This window comes from Erpetoichthys calabaricus, chromosome 1 (assembly GCF_900747795.2).
Source record: "Erpetoichthys calabaricus chromosome 1, fErpCal1.3, whole genome shotgun sequence".
NCBI classification, from domain to species: domain Eukaryota; kingdom Metazoa; phylum Chordata; class Cladistia; order Polypteriformes; family Polypteridae; genus Erpetoichthys; species Erpetoichthys calabaricus.
The window spans coordinates 353968154-353984373 of NC_041394.2; the positions used below are offsets into that span (position 1 = coordinate 353968154).

The following is a 16220-nucleotide window of genomic DNA, read 5'->3' on the forward strand; positions in this document are numbered from 1 at the left end:
AGCCGAATGCGCAGTCGCCTTCTGCGCATGTCGCCTTCTGTGCATGTCCGAAGTAGGGGTGGGCAGTATGACCAAAATTCTATATCACGGTATTTTTCTAAATTATCCCGGTTTCACAGTATTCGACGGTATTTTTTTCCCCATGCATGAGTGGATGTTAACCACATTTTCCACTGCAATTACTGCAGTAGACTGGCTAAGAATAACCTATTCCACTGTTATGAGAATTGTACATTGTATAAAAAAACATTTTAATATGCACACAAGTATTAATACAGGTTTGCATGGCCCCATAAAGTGATAGTTTTCAAGGGGGTGACACTAATGAAGAGAAGGAATCACACTGCATGACAGTTGCAGTCAAAATATAGAACCTTTTTATTGAACAAATTTTGCAAAAACTTAAACTATGATTTTGACAACATATTTTCAACCATCCAAAGAGGCATTTAGACTTAGTAAAATATCCAGAGGTGCTTGTCAAAACTTGTATTGCACTGAACATGTCTTAGAAAAGTAATAAACAGTAAATATTTTTTGTGAACCAACTACACTTTGTTAATGTTAACTATCTCTGTCCACTGACACGTTAAAGTGACTTTTTCAACAACTTTACCATCAATAAACTGCATGATATTTAAACTAATAAATAATAACAATAAAATAAATAATAGTATTATTACTGATAGCTGCACTATTACTTCAAGACTTCAAGCCCAGGTGCATTACACAGTATTCACCAAATTAAAATAAAATAAAATAAAACAAGTACAACTTTGTGATGACATCCTTACCAACTGTACCATCATTTAGGCAAACTGCATTAATATGGACCTTGCTTCAAGCTAAGCTATATACATAAATAAAATAACTGCAACTTGCATTTACTGTATAATGCTATTTGTGGTATAGCCCTACGGAAGTGCATTAGGGCCACGATGAAGAAAAAAAAATACAGTAAAGAGGGAAGAAAAAAAACAAACTACCGGTATATGTCAAGAATAAAGTCGACATGCTGACCTTATTCTCGACATTTCCACTTTAATTTTGATGCTTATGTCAAGATTAAAGTCAACATTTCCACTTTATTTTCATAGTTTACTTCATAATTAAAGTAGAATGTCATAAACTAAACTTCATCCTAAAATCAATGTTTAATTTACTTGATTTTCTCAAACCCCGTCATAAGTTAATGCAGCACATTAAATGCTTTGTGTTCCCCGACCCAGTTGTTAATCACTACACTTCTTAAACTGACTTCCTATGCACTAAGAGGAGGCAGCAATCACCGCACAGAATCCATTCATTTCATGGTATTCCTGCTCTCTAAAAATTTAGAATGCTAAGATAAATATTTGATATCATTTTCATGATGAAATGCATTAAAGCAGGTATTAAACAAGCACGGTAGGGAGGCGGTAGTACTGCTCCCTCGCAGTAAGGGGTCCCCAGGTGTACGTTTAGTGTAGAGAACTTTATGGCAGGTGTGACGAGGCTCCAAAAAACTAGATGTATGAATGGGTATCGCACAGGTTTAACTTAAATATTGTGTAAATGTTGGGTTTGTGATCTGCTGGTCGGAGACACGAACACAGAATTCAATGCATGTTCTTCTGAGCGGGCTTTCTTTATTGCACGCGTGCTGTCTCTATCTGACGTACCAAAACCCCAGTTCCTATCCGTCCTTTTTCTTTCTCCACGTAACCAATCACCACACGATAAACGTCTTTGTGAAATTAAAACTAGTTATAAACTTAGCCCACGGTGTGTTCAGAACTTTAAAAAATATCTTCGGTATACATGTTTAATTATGCCATCCATTCAGAGTTGCACCCATCGAAGGATGAATACAAGCAAAACATACATTAGCAGGGTCAATATAGCACAACAAAACCCCACATCCTACATGACTTTGAAAGGAAACTGAAGCGCCGAGTAAACCCACCAGAAAAACATGCAAATGCAAGGCAGGCACACCGCCGTGCCCCCATATGATTAATGCATGCTTTAATGCATTTCACCATGAAAATTATATCAAGTATTTATCTTAGCATTCTAAATGTTCAGAGAGCAGGAAGATCATGAAGTGAATGTATTCTGTGCGGCGATTGCTGGCGGCGCCTCCTCTTAGTGCAAGAAGAAGTCAGTTTAAGAATCACTTAACACAAAACATTTAATGTGCTATATAACTTATGATGGGGTTTGAAAACATGTCGTCACACTATTACACAGTACCCAGGTACATTACACTGTATTGAAAACAAATAAAACAAGTACAACTTGGCTTGCAGTATTATCCAGTAGTATAGAAACAGTATTTACACATCTGACCTTTTAAAACTAAAGTATCTCCAGGCTCTCTGTCCATTTTCACCATGCAGCATTCCTATGCTACCGCCATAGGCCATATCCTTCTTAATGACACATGAACATCTTTGTTTTGTTTGTTGGGTGGATTTATTTGCTTCTGCCACCCTGTATTCGCTTTCTGTTTCTGTCTTCACAGTTATACTGCATACGCCGCATTGTCTTAGACGAACACCCACTGCCTACCATTGCATGTGTCGCTTTTGTGACAAGTAACAAAGGTGGCTTCCTGATGTGCTAAACTAAGCTAAAAATGATATGTAATAATGACAGATTTCTACCGGTGTTTTGTTTCTAGTGCTACCTCTTAACCACTTAGTTCAGGGCCTGGGGATTCTCAAATCCAAACACACAGACTAACCTTACAGGTTCTTATTATTGCAAAGAACTGGAAACAGTTTAAAATTTTATAACCTACCATCTGATCGAAATTTAGACCTATAAAAAATATTTTAAAATAAGTGATCAAAAAACAGTGTCAAAATTACCCATAGTTATTCAAAGTAACTAATTTTGAAGTTATTTTCCTCATTGTTTATGAATTAAAAAGTCAAAGAAAAGAAATCCACAGGTTTAAAATCCCTGCAGACCTCCACCCCAAACCAACATTCATATAATAAAGGTTCAAAAGAAAGTGACTCAGATTAAATTAAAATCTCTAACTACCACCACCCCCCTTACTGATCAGCTACCCTTAAATCAAATAAATATTTAACACTGAAGGAAACAATGGCCAATATAAGCCAATGCAAAGAATAAAAAGAAAAAGCGTTCCTCTCCATTAATGAGGTTGTGAATGAATTATTGAGTTGGGCTAAGATTTGAATTAAACCTCCAAGTGCCACCTGTCACAGAGCAGCTATACTAAAATCATTAAACAGTTAAAACTAAACGAAACAACAGTCGACATCAGCTACCACAAAGAATAAACCAAAAAAAAAAAAAAAAAAGTGCCCCCCTCTAGTAGCGAGGTTGTGAATTTCTCAAGTTGGGCTAAGATTTACCACTCCAGTGTTCACCAGAAAGGTCACAGCACCAGGTTTAAACAGCAATTGACATGAAATAAAATCCAAAATAATCAAACCCAAATTGTAAAATCTATTTAAATACAATTACTGGCTCAGTCACCTCACCTGCCTGTCTGTCTCGGTCGATACACACGGTGTCTACAATACAGAATGGCAATCATCTAATGAGAAGCACACTGCCTCTCACGCTAAATGCTACCCTCTTAAAAACATCTCAACTTAACGATTTCACCTGCGACCAAACTGTTCAATGAACAAGCAGACCAGCACTGCCTCCCTCACTACAAACCGGCTCTTCGAAAACTGCACCCAAAGCAAATTCGAATCACACGTGGCACGTAAAGCCGTTTACGTTACCCAAACGTCCAGAGAGAGGAAGAAGGGTGTGCAGTAGTCCTCTCTCTGCTGCCAGTTGGGGTTACACTCTTTAAAGGTGATGTAGAAACATTTAAGAAGGATCTAGAGGAGAGATTGGGACAGCTTAGCTATTAGCTATACAAGTGGGCTTGGTGGACTTATTTGTTTGTCAGACCTTTTATCTTCTTACAGTATGTTGTTGCATTTTTGCATTTTCATTATTAGTATATTTTTATTTTGATATGTGATTTATGCATTCATGAATTGTTTTCATTGTTTATTTAACCTCCTTAGTGTTATTTTTTTGCAAAGAAACTTGTGAAAAGCATTGCATTTATTTTTAGCTTGAAAAGGTGATATGTATTAAGTGTCATCATTCTACTGTAAAATGTGCAAAACACTAAAAGTACAAAGTCAGAAGTGTAGAAAGTTTAATAATAGATAGATAGATAGATACTTTATTAATCCCAGGGGGAAATTCACATACTCCAGCAGCAAAAAATATTAAATTAAAGAGTAATAAAAAATGCAGGTAAAAAACAGACAATAACTTGAATAATGTTCAACGTTTACCCCCTCTGGTGGAATTGAAGAGTCGCATAGTTTGGGGGAGGAATGATCTTCTCAGTCTGTCAGTGGAGCAGGACAGTGACAGCAGTCTGTCACTGAAACTGCTCCTCTGTCTGGAGATGACACTGTTTAATGGATGTAGTGGATTCTCCATAATTGATAGGAGCCTGCTGAGTGCCCGTTGCTCTGCTACGGATGTCAAACCGTCCAGCTCTATGCCAACAATAGAGCCTGCCTTCCTCACCAGTTTGTCCAGGCGTGAGGCATCCTTCTTCTTAATGCTGCCTCCCCAGCACACCACTGCGTAGAAGAGGGCACTCGCCACAACCATCTGATAGAACATCTGCAGCATCTTACTGCAGATGTTGAAGGATGCCAGTCTTCTAAGGAAGTACAGGCGGCTCTGTCCTTTCTTGCACAGAGAATCAGTATTGGCAGTCCAGTCTAATTTATCGTCCAGCTGCACTCCTAGGTATTTGTAGGTCTGCACCCTCTGCACACAGTCACCTCTGATGATCACGGGGTCCATGAGGGGCCTGGGTCTCCTAAAATCCACCACCAGTTCCTTGGTTTTGCTGGTGTTCAGTTGTAGGTGGTTTAAGTCGCACCATTTAACAAAGTCCTTGATGAGGTTTCTATACTCCTCCTCCTGCCCACTCCTGATGCAGCCCACGATAGCAGTGTCGTCAGCAAACTTTTGCACGTGGCAGGACTCCGAGTTATATTGGAAGTCCGATGTATATAGGCTGAATAGGACCGGAGAAAGTACAGTCCCCTGTGGCGCTCCTATGTTGCTGACCACAATGTCAGATCTGCAATTCCCGAGACGCACATACTGAGGTCTGTTTGTAAGATAATCCACGATCCATGCCACCAGGTATGAACCTACTCCCATCTCTGTCAGCTTGTCCCTAAGGAGCAGAGGTTGGATGGTGTTGAAGGCGCTAGAGAAGTCTAGAAACATAATTTTTACAGCGCCACTGCCTCTGTCCAAGTGGGAGAGGGATCGATGTAGCATATAGATGATGGCATCTTCTGCTCCCACCTTCTCCTGGTATGCGAACTGCAGAGGGTCGAGGGCGTGTTGGACCTGTGGCCTCGGGTGGTGAAGCACATGTGATGTTAGAGCGACAGGTCGGAAGTCATTCAGCTCACCGGGACTTGATACCTTTGGGACTGGGGTGATGCAAGATGTTTTTCAAAGCCTCGGGACTTTCCCCTGTTCCAGGCTCAGGTTGAAGATGCGCTGTAGAGGACCCCCCAGCTCTGATGCACAGACCTTCAGCAGTCGTGGCGATACTCCATCTGGACCTGCTGCTTTGCTGGCACGAAGTTTCCTCAGCTCTCTGCTCACTTGCGCTGCTGTAATTGTGGGTGGGGATGTCTTTCCTATGTTGGTATCAGCAGAAGGATGTGTAGAGAGTGCAGTACTCCGAGGTGAGAGTGGGTTAGGGTGGTCAAACCTGTTAAAGAAGATGTTCATTTGGTTTGCTCTCTTCACATCTGTCTCGATGGTGGCACCCCGCTTCGAGCTGCAGCCAGTGATGATCTTCATCCCATCCCACACTTCCTTCATGCTGTTGTTCTGCAACTTCTGCTCCAGCTTTCTCCTGTACTGCTCCTTCGCCGCCCTGAGCTGGACTCGGAGTTCCTTCTGCACGCGCTTGAGCTCATGCTGATCACCGTCTTTAAAGGCTCTTTTTTTCTGGTTCAAAAGGCCCTTGATGTCACTTGTAATCTATGGCTTGTTGTTAGCATAGCAGCGTACTGTTCTTACTGGAACTACAATGTCCATACAGAAGTTGATGTAGTCAGTAGTGCAGTCAACAACCTCCTCAATGTTCTCACTATGTGATCCCTGCAGGATATCCCAGTCTGTAGTTCCAAAACATTGTCTCAGAGCATTCTCAGCCTCCGGGGTCCACTTCCTGAATGATCGTTTGGTTACAGGTAGGACTCTCACTTTTGGTTTGTAGTGAGGCTGAAGCAGAACCAGGTTATGATCTCCTTTCCCAAGCGCAGGCAGCGGGGTGGCACTGTATGCATCTTTAACGTTTGCATACAGTAAATCAATAGTCTTATTTCCCCGGGTGTTGCAGTCCACATACTGGGAGAATGCAGGTAATGTTTTGTCCAGCGTCACATGGTTAAAGTCTCCAGCGATTAGCACAAGTGCCTCAGGGTGCTGCGTTTGTAACTTAGCAACAGCAGAATGGATGATGTCACTCGTTATCTCCACGTCCGCCCGAGGAGGAATATACACGATGACAACAATGACGTGTCCAAACTCTCTGGACAAGTAATAGGGACGCAGACTTACGGCCAACAGTTCGATGTCCCTGCAGCAAGTGGAGATTTTGACTTTAACATGTCCAGAGTGACACCACCGTGTATTAACATAGAGAGCGAGTCCTCCTCCTTTGTGCGTCCCACAGGTACTTGCGTCTCTGTCCGCTCTAGCTGTGCTAAACCCGGGTAGCTCCACATTAGCATCTGGGATGGTGTTATTTAGCCACGTTTCACAGAAACACAACAAACTGCATTCTCTGTATGTTCTGACATTTTTCACCAGCGCAGCCAGTTCGTCGATCTTATTTGAGATTGAGTTCACATTCCCCAGAATAACAGAAGGCACCGAAGGCTTAAAACGCCACTTTCTCGCAAGCTGCTTCATTTTTAGCTTAGTGCCGGCTCTGCTGCCACGATACCGCCTTCTTACCTCGTCAGGTAAATAGGGAACCACACCGGCACTGGCATTTGTTCTCAGCGCTCGAAGTTGAGTACTTGAATAGGCGAGTCTCGGCGTGTAAAAATCCATGCCCATGTTGTAAAAGTAAGTGTGTCCAGGGAACGAATCCACATAAAATAAAGTGGTAGGAGTGATCAATAAATAAAAATAGAAAAATAAAAGTAGAAAAATACACATGCACATACAGTCATACACGGAGCTGCTGAAAAGGCTGCCACTCTTGGCGGCGCCGGATGAGATTTATTAATAATGGTACAAATCATAATAATAATGAATAATAAGAATATTAATAAAAATAATGCTCATACCATATACTCTATCAAAATGTGTCGTTTGTGTTCTTTATCTTGAAGCATGGTAAAATACACAATCCAGCGTCATAGTCGGGACAATAGTAGTGGGATTCCTTGACGATTATTCCTTCCAGACTGATCAGCTTTTGAACAGCACACCTGCACAAGTATGATATACACAAGTCTCGCTTTCGGATTCATCAGAATCACTTTTGATTCCACTGTCTGTTTCAGTCCCACTGCCTGAAGTCAGATTCACTTTGTCACCACTGCTCATATACGTGGCAAGAGTGCACAACATGTGGGCTGCTGAAAGACGTTTCTTACAAGATGCCATTATGTGGCCAGTAGAAGACGTGCAGACCACTACCTGGGTAACACTCAGGCCTGTCGCTTACACAAGACCGCTTGTACCGTTTACTGAGTAACGCTCTGCTCTAACGCTGTTGGCACTTTTACAGCCCGAGTAATCCTCTGTTCTAACGCTTACGCAAGACACATCTGTACAGTTGCCCTAGTGACGCTCGGGTCTAACGCTAAAGTGGTTAAATTACAGTATGTGTTAATTGCTGTGTAGAAGGAAAACCCAATTCTTCTTCCCTGTTACTGTATGATACCACTTAATTTACTTGTGTATTGCACACAGACATACACACTGCTAGGGTTACTAAGTGTTAAGTCTTTAGTGTTTTATTCTATGCAGAAATCCTTGGTGGACTGCTCTATAGGTGATTAGGAGTAGTTTAGTGGATTTTGGGGAAACTGGTTGGGGAATTTGGTTTTGCTGGGAACACATTAATTTTTTCTCATTGAAGGCAATGGCATGGAGGCTTCCTCTGTCTGATGCTTTCAGGAGCAGCTTGTATTGGGGTAACGGAGGAATTCAATTGTGTGTATTTTAAGTTAAACTAATATATTAAGCAAATCCATTCACCTCCTTCACATCACTTTTAAACATTTGTGTCCATCCCCACCATGACGGCACATTGAAGGATGTCTCCAAGTTGAGTCAGTCAGCTGTTTACTTCAGTAGCAGGGACATTCAGAGTTCAGAAGAACAAAGCACTTTAAAACTTATAATGGGATCAAATGGTTTTTATAAAATCTGTTAACACAATCAAATATTATGATTGGCCCAACAGATAACAGGGTGATTGGTGGCTTTGTTTATGATCGTCTAGTAACTAAAACCAAAGATCTTTGTGTAACCAAATGTCAAAAATAGAAGGTAAGCATCAGTAAGTACATGTGATAGTGAATGATAGCAAGCCTAATATTTCACCTGCTCATCTTCTCCTGTAGGAAGACATATTCTTCTGGCACATATAAGTTCCTTGTTCCTCTCCCACTTCCTGCTTTTTTCCTTCCTTTTTTAAATTTTTTTTATTTATTTTGGGCAGAGTGGTGGCTCAGAGGCTAGGGATCTGCACTGGTAATCAGAAGGCTGCCGGATCGAGTCCCGTAAACGCCAAAAGTGACTTTACTTTGTTGGGCCCTCAACCTGCTGTTGCTCTGTCCTGGGTATAACGTTAATCTGCATCCAGCCCTGCATGTAGGCCCTCCAACCTGCTGGGAAAAACTTGGGGGTCAGTGGCAGAATTGGCACTCCAGCCACCATAAAAAACCTCCCAGTGTTCCATTCCATCTGAACTGGTGTGGTGCTGAGGTGTCACCCGTTGCGTGGCTGCACTCAGGTCCTGGGATTCTCAGTTGGTTTGTCATGTTGGGTGCTGCAATGCGCAGTATCAGCGTCTGCTCCTAACCTCTCATCCTTAGTTATTTATAAACACAATCCTGTGACCCTACTTAGATAAACATTCATCAACAGACTTCATAACACAATGCTGGCACGCCATGAACACCATATGTTTAGTCCAAGTAGTGAATACTGCTGACCACCAACTGTGAGAGATGGTCATGTTCGAGTCTGTTGGACCTTCACTCCACTCCAACATTTGTTTTATGTATGATAATTTAATATGAAGAGTAGCTGTCTGCATGCTATCAGCTATCAAACATGGCATAAACCGTAACTGAGAGGGTGTTGTAAAATTAAATTAAAATGTATTTAAATAATAATAGTGCAGTTTTGATGGAATTCAATTCTATTCTTTCCACAGAGAGAGAAGCTATCATTTACTGTAATCTCAAGATGGATGTGAAAGAGGAGATGTGTGAGGCTGACATCATTAAGGTAAAGATCACAAATATTAAGGAGGAGCACTGTGAATGGGAGCCTGCCTACCCTAACCAATGTAATCTCCACATTAAGGAAGAGGACTGTAAACTGGATTCAGTGAACATTAAAGAAGAGGTTGAAGAGAAGTTTATCAGCATTGAGGCACAGAAACATAAAAGTGTGGAGAGTGTCCAGGAAATCGACCTTCATTACAGGTGTCAAGATGGAGCAGCGATGGGGTTGGTATCTCCTCAGCGCGCACACTGGTCATCTACAGGACTTTCTATCCATGTGAAGTCTGAATCGTTACGGTTTGACACAAGGAGGAGCAAGGAAATATCATCATCTGTTAGAACTCTGGAAGATCAGCCACCATCTACAAGTACGTCTGGAGAGAGTAAGTATCAAATATGTGTAGGTTTGAGGATTGGGGTTATGGGCTTGAAAGGGAGTGGTCTTGTGCTTTTTATGAGAATCTAAGAAATGTGGCTAAAAGTTTGAGTGTTCAAGGTGCCTTCACCTTAATTTTTGCAGCAGCTCTTGTACTATAGTTGTAAATTTGTGTAAGTGCTCTGAACATATCCTTGGTGCACAAAAGAACAGTTGCAGGAAAAAGACTGTGACCCCTTTGGCCGTTTATTGAGTTCTGTATTAATTCCTCCAAACAGTGCAGTCTGATCTTCAGCTAAGTCACAGTAACAGACCATCACAATCCAGTAGCACACAAACAACTGGACTTCTTCTTGTCAGTTCTGAACACATTACTTAAACATTGACAGTCTGCTGTCTGACCCACTGTCTTTATTAACTGGTTGACCTCACTTTACCTCCCATGACCTACACTGTTTCATGTAGCTGCTGACTGTTGAAGCAGGCTGACACTGCAATGGCGCACTCAGCCCCAATGAAGGCACTCAGAGACTTCAGAACAGACAACAGAATTAGGCTTTATCATATGGCGCGCATACAGACTCACTTAAGATGGAACAATGGGCACCTTTTTGTTTTATCACAATCTATATATATAATTCACTAAGCCAGAAGACAAGTAGCCGACCATGGAAAGCACGCCAGAAGGGGCATGGATTCACTAAACCGCCGACAAGTAAGACGCCAATGGCGCACGCAGGAAGGAGCCACACCCACCAACTCTTAGACTATTGGATACTACGAAAGAATCACAGAGCCACGCCCACCAACTCGGACGTGACGCCAAGGGAAACATGCCGTCATTTCTGTTTGTCTGTGCCACAGTACACTTGCAGCTCTGAGCCACGTTGACTTTTCATTAGTCAACCTCAATGGAACCTTGGTTCACACAGAGGCAGCGCCAGAGAGAGACAGAGGCACACACAGGCAGCGCAAGAGAGAGCCGCGCAATCCTTTAAAACTGAAGTTAAAACACAATGAAGGAAGCAGTCTTTAAAAACCAATAAGCCCTGTGCCTCTTTTTCATTAGCGTCTCACCTGCTTCAGGCCCTGCAACAGTCGAGATGCTCTCTCTGCAGCTGACCTTCTCTGTGCCTGACTCCACTACTGTCAGTCGCCTGATTAAAAATGGCCTTTTGAAGGGGAGCTATGGACCCGCTATACCACAGGAACACATTGCCTTCGAGCCTGATCTCGCACACTGTAACGTACTGGCTTGCTCTCTCTCTGTCTCCTCACTCGCTCACACACTGCACAGGGGAGAAATGCCCGAAGCAGAGAGACAGAGGGGGTGGAGGCTCCCGTGCTGCTGAGAGAGGGGGAAGGGGCTCGCGTGCTGCTGAAAGAGAGAGAGAGGGGGCTCGCATGCTGCTGAGAGAGGGGGAGGGGGGCTGGGGAGGCTCGCATGCTGCTGAGAGAGGGGGATGGGGCTCGCGTGCTGCTGAGAGAGAGAGAGGGAGGGGGGTGGAGAGGCTCGTGCTGCTGAGAGAGAGAGTGGGGGGGGGGCTGGGGAGGCTCGCGTGCTGCTGAGAGAGGGGGAGGGGGCTCGCGTGCTGCTGAGAGAGAGAGAGAGGGGGGGGGCTGGGGAGGCTCACGTGCTGCTGAGAGAGAGAGAGGGGGGGCTGGGGAGGCTCACGTGCTGCTGAGAGAGAGAGGGAGAGAGGGGAGCTGGGGAGGCTCGCATGCTGCTGAGAGAGGGGGATGGGGCTCGCGTGCTGCTGAGAGAGAGAGAGAGGGAGGGGGGTGGAGAGGCTCGTGCTGCTGAGAGAGAGAGTGGGGGGGGGCTGGGGAGGCTCGCGTGCTGCTGAGAGAGGGGGGGGGGGCTCGCGTGCTGCTGAGAGAGAGAGAGAGGGGGGGGGGCTGGGGAGGCTCACGTGCTGCTGAGAGAGAGAGAGGGGGGGCTGGGGAGGCTCACGTGCTGCTGAGAGAGAGAGGGAGAGAGGGGAGCTGGGGAGGCTCGTGTGCTGCTGAGAGAGAGAGCCTGCGCATGCACTGCACATGCCATGCAGCTGAGCAGGGAGCCTGGGTGTTTATGTCAGTGTTATTCAATGTTTTTACTATTACACTGTGCATTCTATGGTGTAATAATTAACTATATTTGTGCTTAAAAATCTTTAAAAAAATATATTTACATACAGTTCGTATGGTCTGGAATGGATTAATTGTATTTACATGCAATCCTATGGGGGAAATTGCTTCGGTTCACGACCAAATCGGTTTACGACCAGAGGTTTGGAACGAATTATGGTTGTGAACCGAGGTTCCACTGTATATTGAGCCTAGAAAACATGATCAGCAAGTCTTTGATAGGCTGCAACAAAATGATGAAAGAACGGGCACATTTTTTTCTCACAAGCTGGGTGGGTGTTAGTTAGTTAATTAGTTACTCGAAGGATTTCAAGATTTAATATGCACAAGCGGTAACACTGCAAAAGCAGCCCAAACCAGAAAAGACTGCTGGCAAAAAGTGGCTGACAAATTAAACGCGTGTGCATTGTACTTACTGAAAGCGGCGTTACGGATTTTGCAAATGTTCATTTTTTCCCTCTGCTTAAAAAACATTAAAAAAGCAGTGTGATTATGCGGCGTATACTACGCCGCGGGTTGGTATGCAGCGTGTAAAACAGTTTGTCGCGGATAATTTGCCTTTTACTTTAACACTAAGACAATTTCCTGTTAGATTTGCCTTTGCGATGACAATTGATAAGGCACAGGGCCAAACTTTCAAAAAGATGTGCATGTATCTGCCAAAACCAGTTTTCAGTCACGGACTGTTGCTCTTTCCAGAGTTCCATCTTTTTATTCACTTACTGGTATGCCTGCAGGAACACGTGCAGCGAGCGAGAGACAGCGAGCGACACACACACGCATACAGGCGCGGGAGAGAGAGAGCGCTGGACGCATAAGAATAATAATACTTCATTACATTGATATACCGGTGTTTTCAGTATTCAAAGCGCTATCCACACAGGGAGAAACCGGGAAGCGAACCTAAAATCTTCCACAGTCTCCTTACTGCAAAACAGCAGCACTACCATTGCGCTACAAGGCAGTTAAAGAATGCACCGGCCTCGATTTTGTTTTCACTTCTGTTTACAGCGATCGGATCGTAGCCTGCATTGTTGCAATGTTACTTTTCTTGGTGGCTTATTACATTACGGATGTTTCACATGTTAATTTTTTTCCCTGTGCTTAAAAGACGTTAAAAAAGTGTTTCTCAACTGTGACTCCGGAACAACTCCGTACGCAAGCTATATTAAGCATCAAAAACGAAGACTCGCTACACCTTAATGAACAAATGCTGAAACTTATCCCTACTGACGAAGTAACTTTCACCAGCGTGGCCTCCATCGTCACAGACGATCCTGCTTTCAGTCACGGACAATTGTATGTTGCTCTCTCCTGAGGTCCATCTTTTCATTCACTCACAGTGGTATCCACAAACCCACCCCATTTGGACAACTGTGTCGTTCAGCAAGTGTTCACCCATCAATACATAATTATGCGGCGTATGTTACGCCGCGGGTTGGCTAGTTCTTATTATTATTTAAGCCATTATTCTTCCTCCTCTGACTTCTAACATTCCACTGCTCTAGTCCTGCCTCTAATTGATTCCACTAATAATTCTTAGTTAAGGAGGTGTTGAGGCCCACTCTGTCTGTCTTATCTATTTGATAAGGAATATTCTTGATTGCTACTATAATTTATATCATTTATATAATAAAGAGTTCACCTTCCCTCTCTAAGCGAGGGTCCCATCTTTCTCCAGCTCTCTTGCACGTCTACCCTTTGGCTTAATGAACTATTGGTGGTTTCTAGCTCATACAGAATAATAAAACAAAATGTCGGCATAAATCTCTCTAATCCTAATTCTTACATCTTAATGCTTAGTAAAAGAGATTGTCTACTTTTCTCATGTGCTTAATTCTTTTCTAATACATAGGGATTACCAATTTTAAGAATTCAATTTTCTATATGATGAGCATTGAATTTTTTCTCATTCTTCCTTTCCACACTTTTTCAATTTCTTTATCTCTGGGATTCCTTGGATTATCAGCTGCCTTCAGGTTAGAGCACAGAATCTCTGTTTTTGTTGAGCTCTGGGCTCTGATCGGCCATTTCAGAATACCAGTGTCCTTCTCTTTAAGCCTTCTTATTGTTTATTTCTTCCTTTGTTTTAACTGTTTGTCTTGTTGGATCTTTCTAGTACTCTACCCTGACATTCATCTGCCGGATTTCTTAATAACTTTGATGACAGTAAGCTGTCCTTGCTCTGTCAAAGCACAACATGGTGCTTCCTCTACAGGGTGAGGTATAGAGATCTCCCATAATTTGAAGAGGTTTTAAAAAATGAAAGCAGCTATTTAAAAAAGAATTGTATATACTTCTGAAAAGAACATAAAAAACAGTTTTGCTTTAATGGGTTTTAAAAATCCTATCAGACAAATCGTGGCTGGCGCTGGCAATACATCGCTGAAGATGTTCCTGGAAGTTCTCCATCACTCTCAGGGACATCTCAAGTAAAATGGCGGTGATTTCCTGTCTGATCCTTTCCTTCAAATTTTCAAGAGATAGAGGATGATGTTTGAAAACCTTTTCCTTTAGGGTCCCCCCAAAGGAAAAAGTCACAAGTGCTTACATCTGGTGACCGTGCTGGCCACCCCACATCTCCCCTTAAAGAGATCAAACTCCCAGGAAACATTTCCGAGCAGACGTCGTGCTGTGTGAGCTGTGGCCCTGTCCTGTTTAATCCACACTTGTTCTGTATACACATCTTCAACATTTCAACGTACCGTTCGGAGGTCACAGTTGCTGTTGCACCACCTTCCTCAAAAAAGTGCGGGCCGATCACACCAAAGTCGTTACACAAGGAGAGTGGAGCAGTTTTCCATAGACTTCATGAGGATTATGTTAAGCCCAGTAGTAAATTCTACTTTTTTACGGCTCCACTGATATGGAAGTGACCCTCATCACTACTCAGAAGAACAGCTGCAGTATGAACCTGTTCAAGAATCCACACTTAGGGCACTGCGGTTGGCATGATCTCTCTCACTTAATTCTTGAGCCAACATCATTTTTTAAGGATGCAGTTTTAAATCGGCATGCAGAATCCTCCTCACTCTCCGACTTGCTATCCCCAGTGCCATGGCATGCTTACGAGTGGAACGCCTTGGCGATTGCTGAATGGATGCTCTTACTGCTTCCACATTTTCTGACGGCCTAACGGTCCTAGATCTGCCAGGTGATTTTCTTTTCAGGGTGGACCCAGTTGCCGAATGTTAGAAATCCATAGCAAAATCGTTTTCCGATCTGGTACAGATGTATTTCAACCGAGCACGAAACGTGTATGGAACGCTCTCTGTGTCGCTTTCAAAGAACGGTTGTTCTTATAATATGCTTCCTCAACAACAGCCCCGATGTTTACCAGTCCAACCCATGATGGGGACTGAAAACAGTAGAGCCTAACCTACCGAATACCTTCCCTGCCTCTCTACCCCCACTACAGTCTGCACAGTTCTCCCTCGAAATGTGGGAGATCTTTATGCCCCACCCTGTACTTTGAGGGTTTGGTATTGGTGTGTAGCACTTTTTTTATCTGCCAAAGTTAAACTTTTGCCTCTTTATTTCTCCACTGCACATCTTTCAATGTGGAGCAACAAGGTGGTCTTTTGAAAGCCTGGTACTTTAATGGTGTTTGCTTTGGTTTCCTGTGTTGTTTCTTTCCATTAACGCCATTCTTGTTTTTCCGTTGTGAAATTTTAGAGAGTTATGTTGTTCCTTTACTCTTCACCTCATGGTCCTCTTTCATTTCACAACTGTGTTCGTTGCACAATGCCCATTCAAGTACTGAATTTCCTCCTTTTGTAGACGGCTTATCATCTGGTGGACTGATGAACACTCCACCCTTACAAAATTCGTTGGTCCCCTTTTCAAACATTTCCACAGAGATCTTCAGATATTTCATTGTCCATGTGAATGGGTCTTTCTTGAGAAGAACCGACTCTGTCAGTATCCAAATATCCTCCAGTCTAATCTGTGATGTTTCAGCAATTTGTTCAAATTGACAGCCCAGTTGTTTGGTGTGTAATTGTGACCTAATTGAAGTGTTATCTACTGGCGGACATGAAGCATTGTAGTGTCACAAAATCTTTCTTGCAACTGTAATTTTAATCTCCACCCAGATTCTTCTAAAATATGTTTGCTAACCCATGTGGTTTGTACTGGTGCCTGAAAAAAAGACAAACATT

The 16220-nt window shown here is 43.1% G+C and overlaps 2 protein-coding genes across 4 annotated transcripts in view; both read left to right on the plus strand.

The window, feature by feature from the left end:
* LOC114668867 (gastrula zinc finger protein XlCGF57.1-like) overlaps window positions 1–16220 on the plus strand; it is a 148070-nt gene that overhangs the window by 83194 nt on the left and 48656 nt on the right. The gene's annotated exons all lie outside the window — the stretch shown is intronic.
* The window catches only part of LOC114668670 (gastrula zinc finger protein XlCGF26.1-like), a 68271-nt gene that overhangs the window by 4621 nt on the left and 47430 nt on the right, over window positions 1–16220 (plus strand). For 2 of the 3 annotated variants that reach the window (XM_051925849.1, XM_051925859.1), the window contains exon 2: window positions 9485–9925. The exons of the other annotated variant lie outside the window; for it this stretch is intronic. In XM_051925849.1, the coding sequence (XP_051781809.1) occupies window positions 9517–9925 (409 nt within the window). In that variant the 5' untranslated portion in view covers window positions 9485–9516. The remainder of the gene's footprint in view (window positions 1–9484; window positions 9926–16220) is intronic. 3 annotated transcript variants of the gene reach the window in all.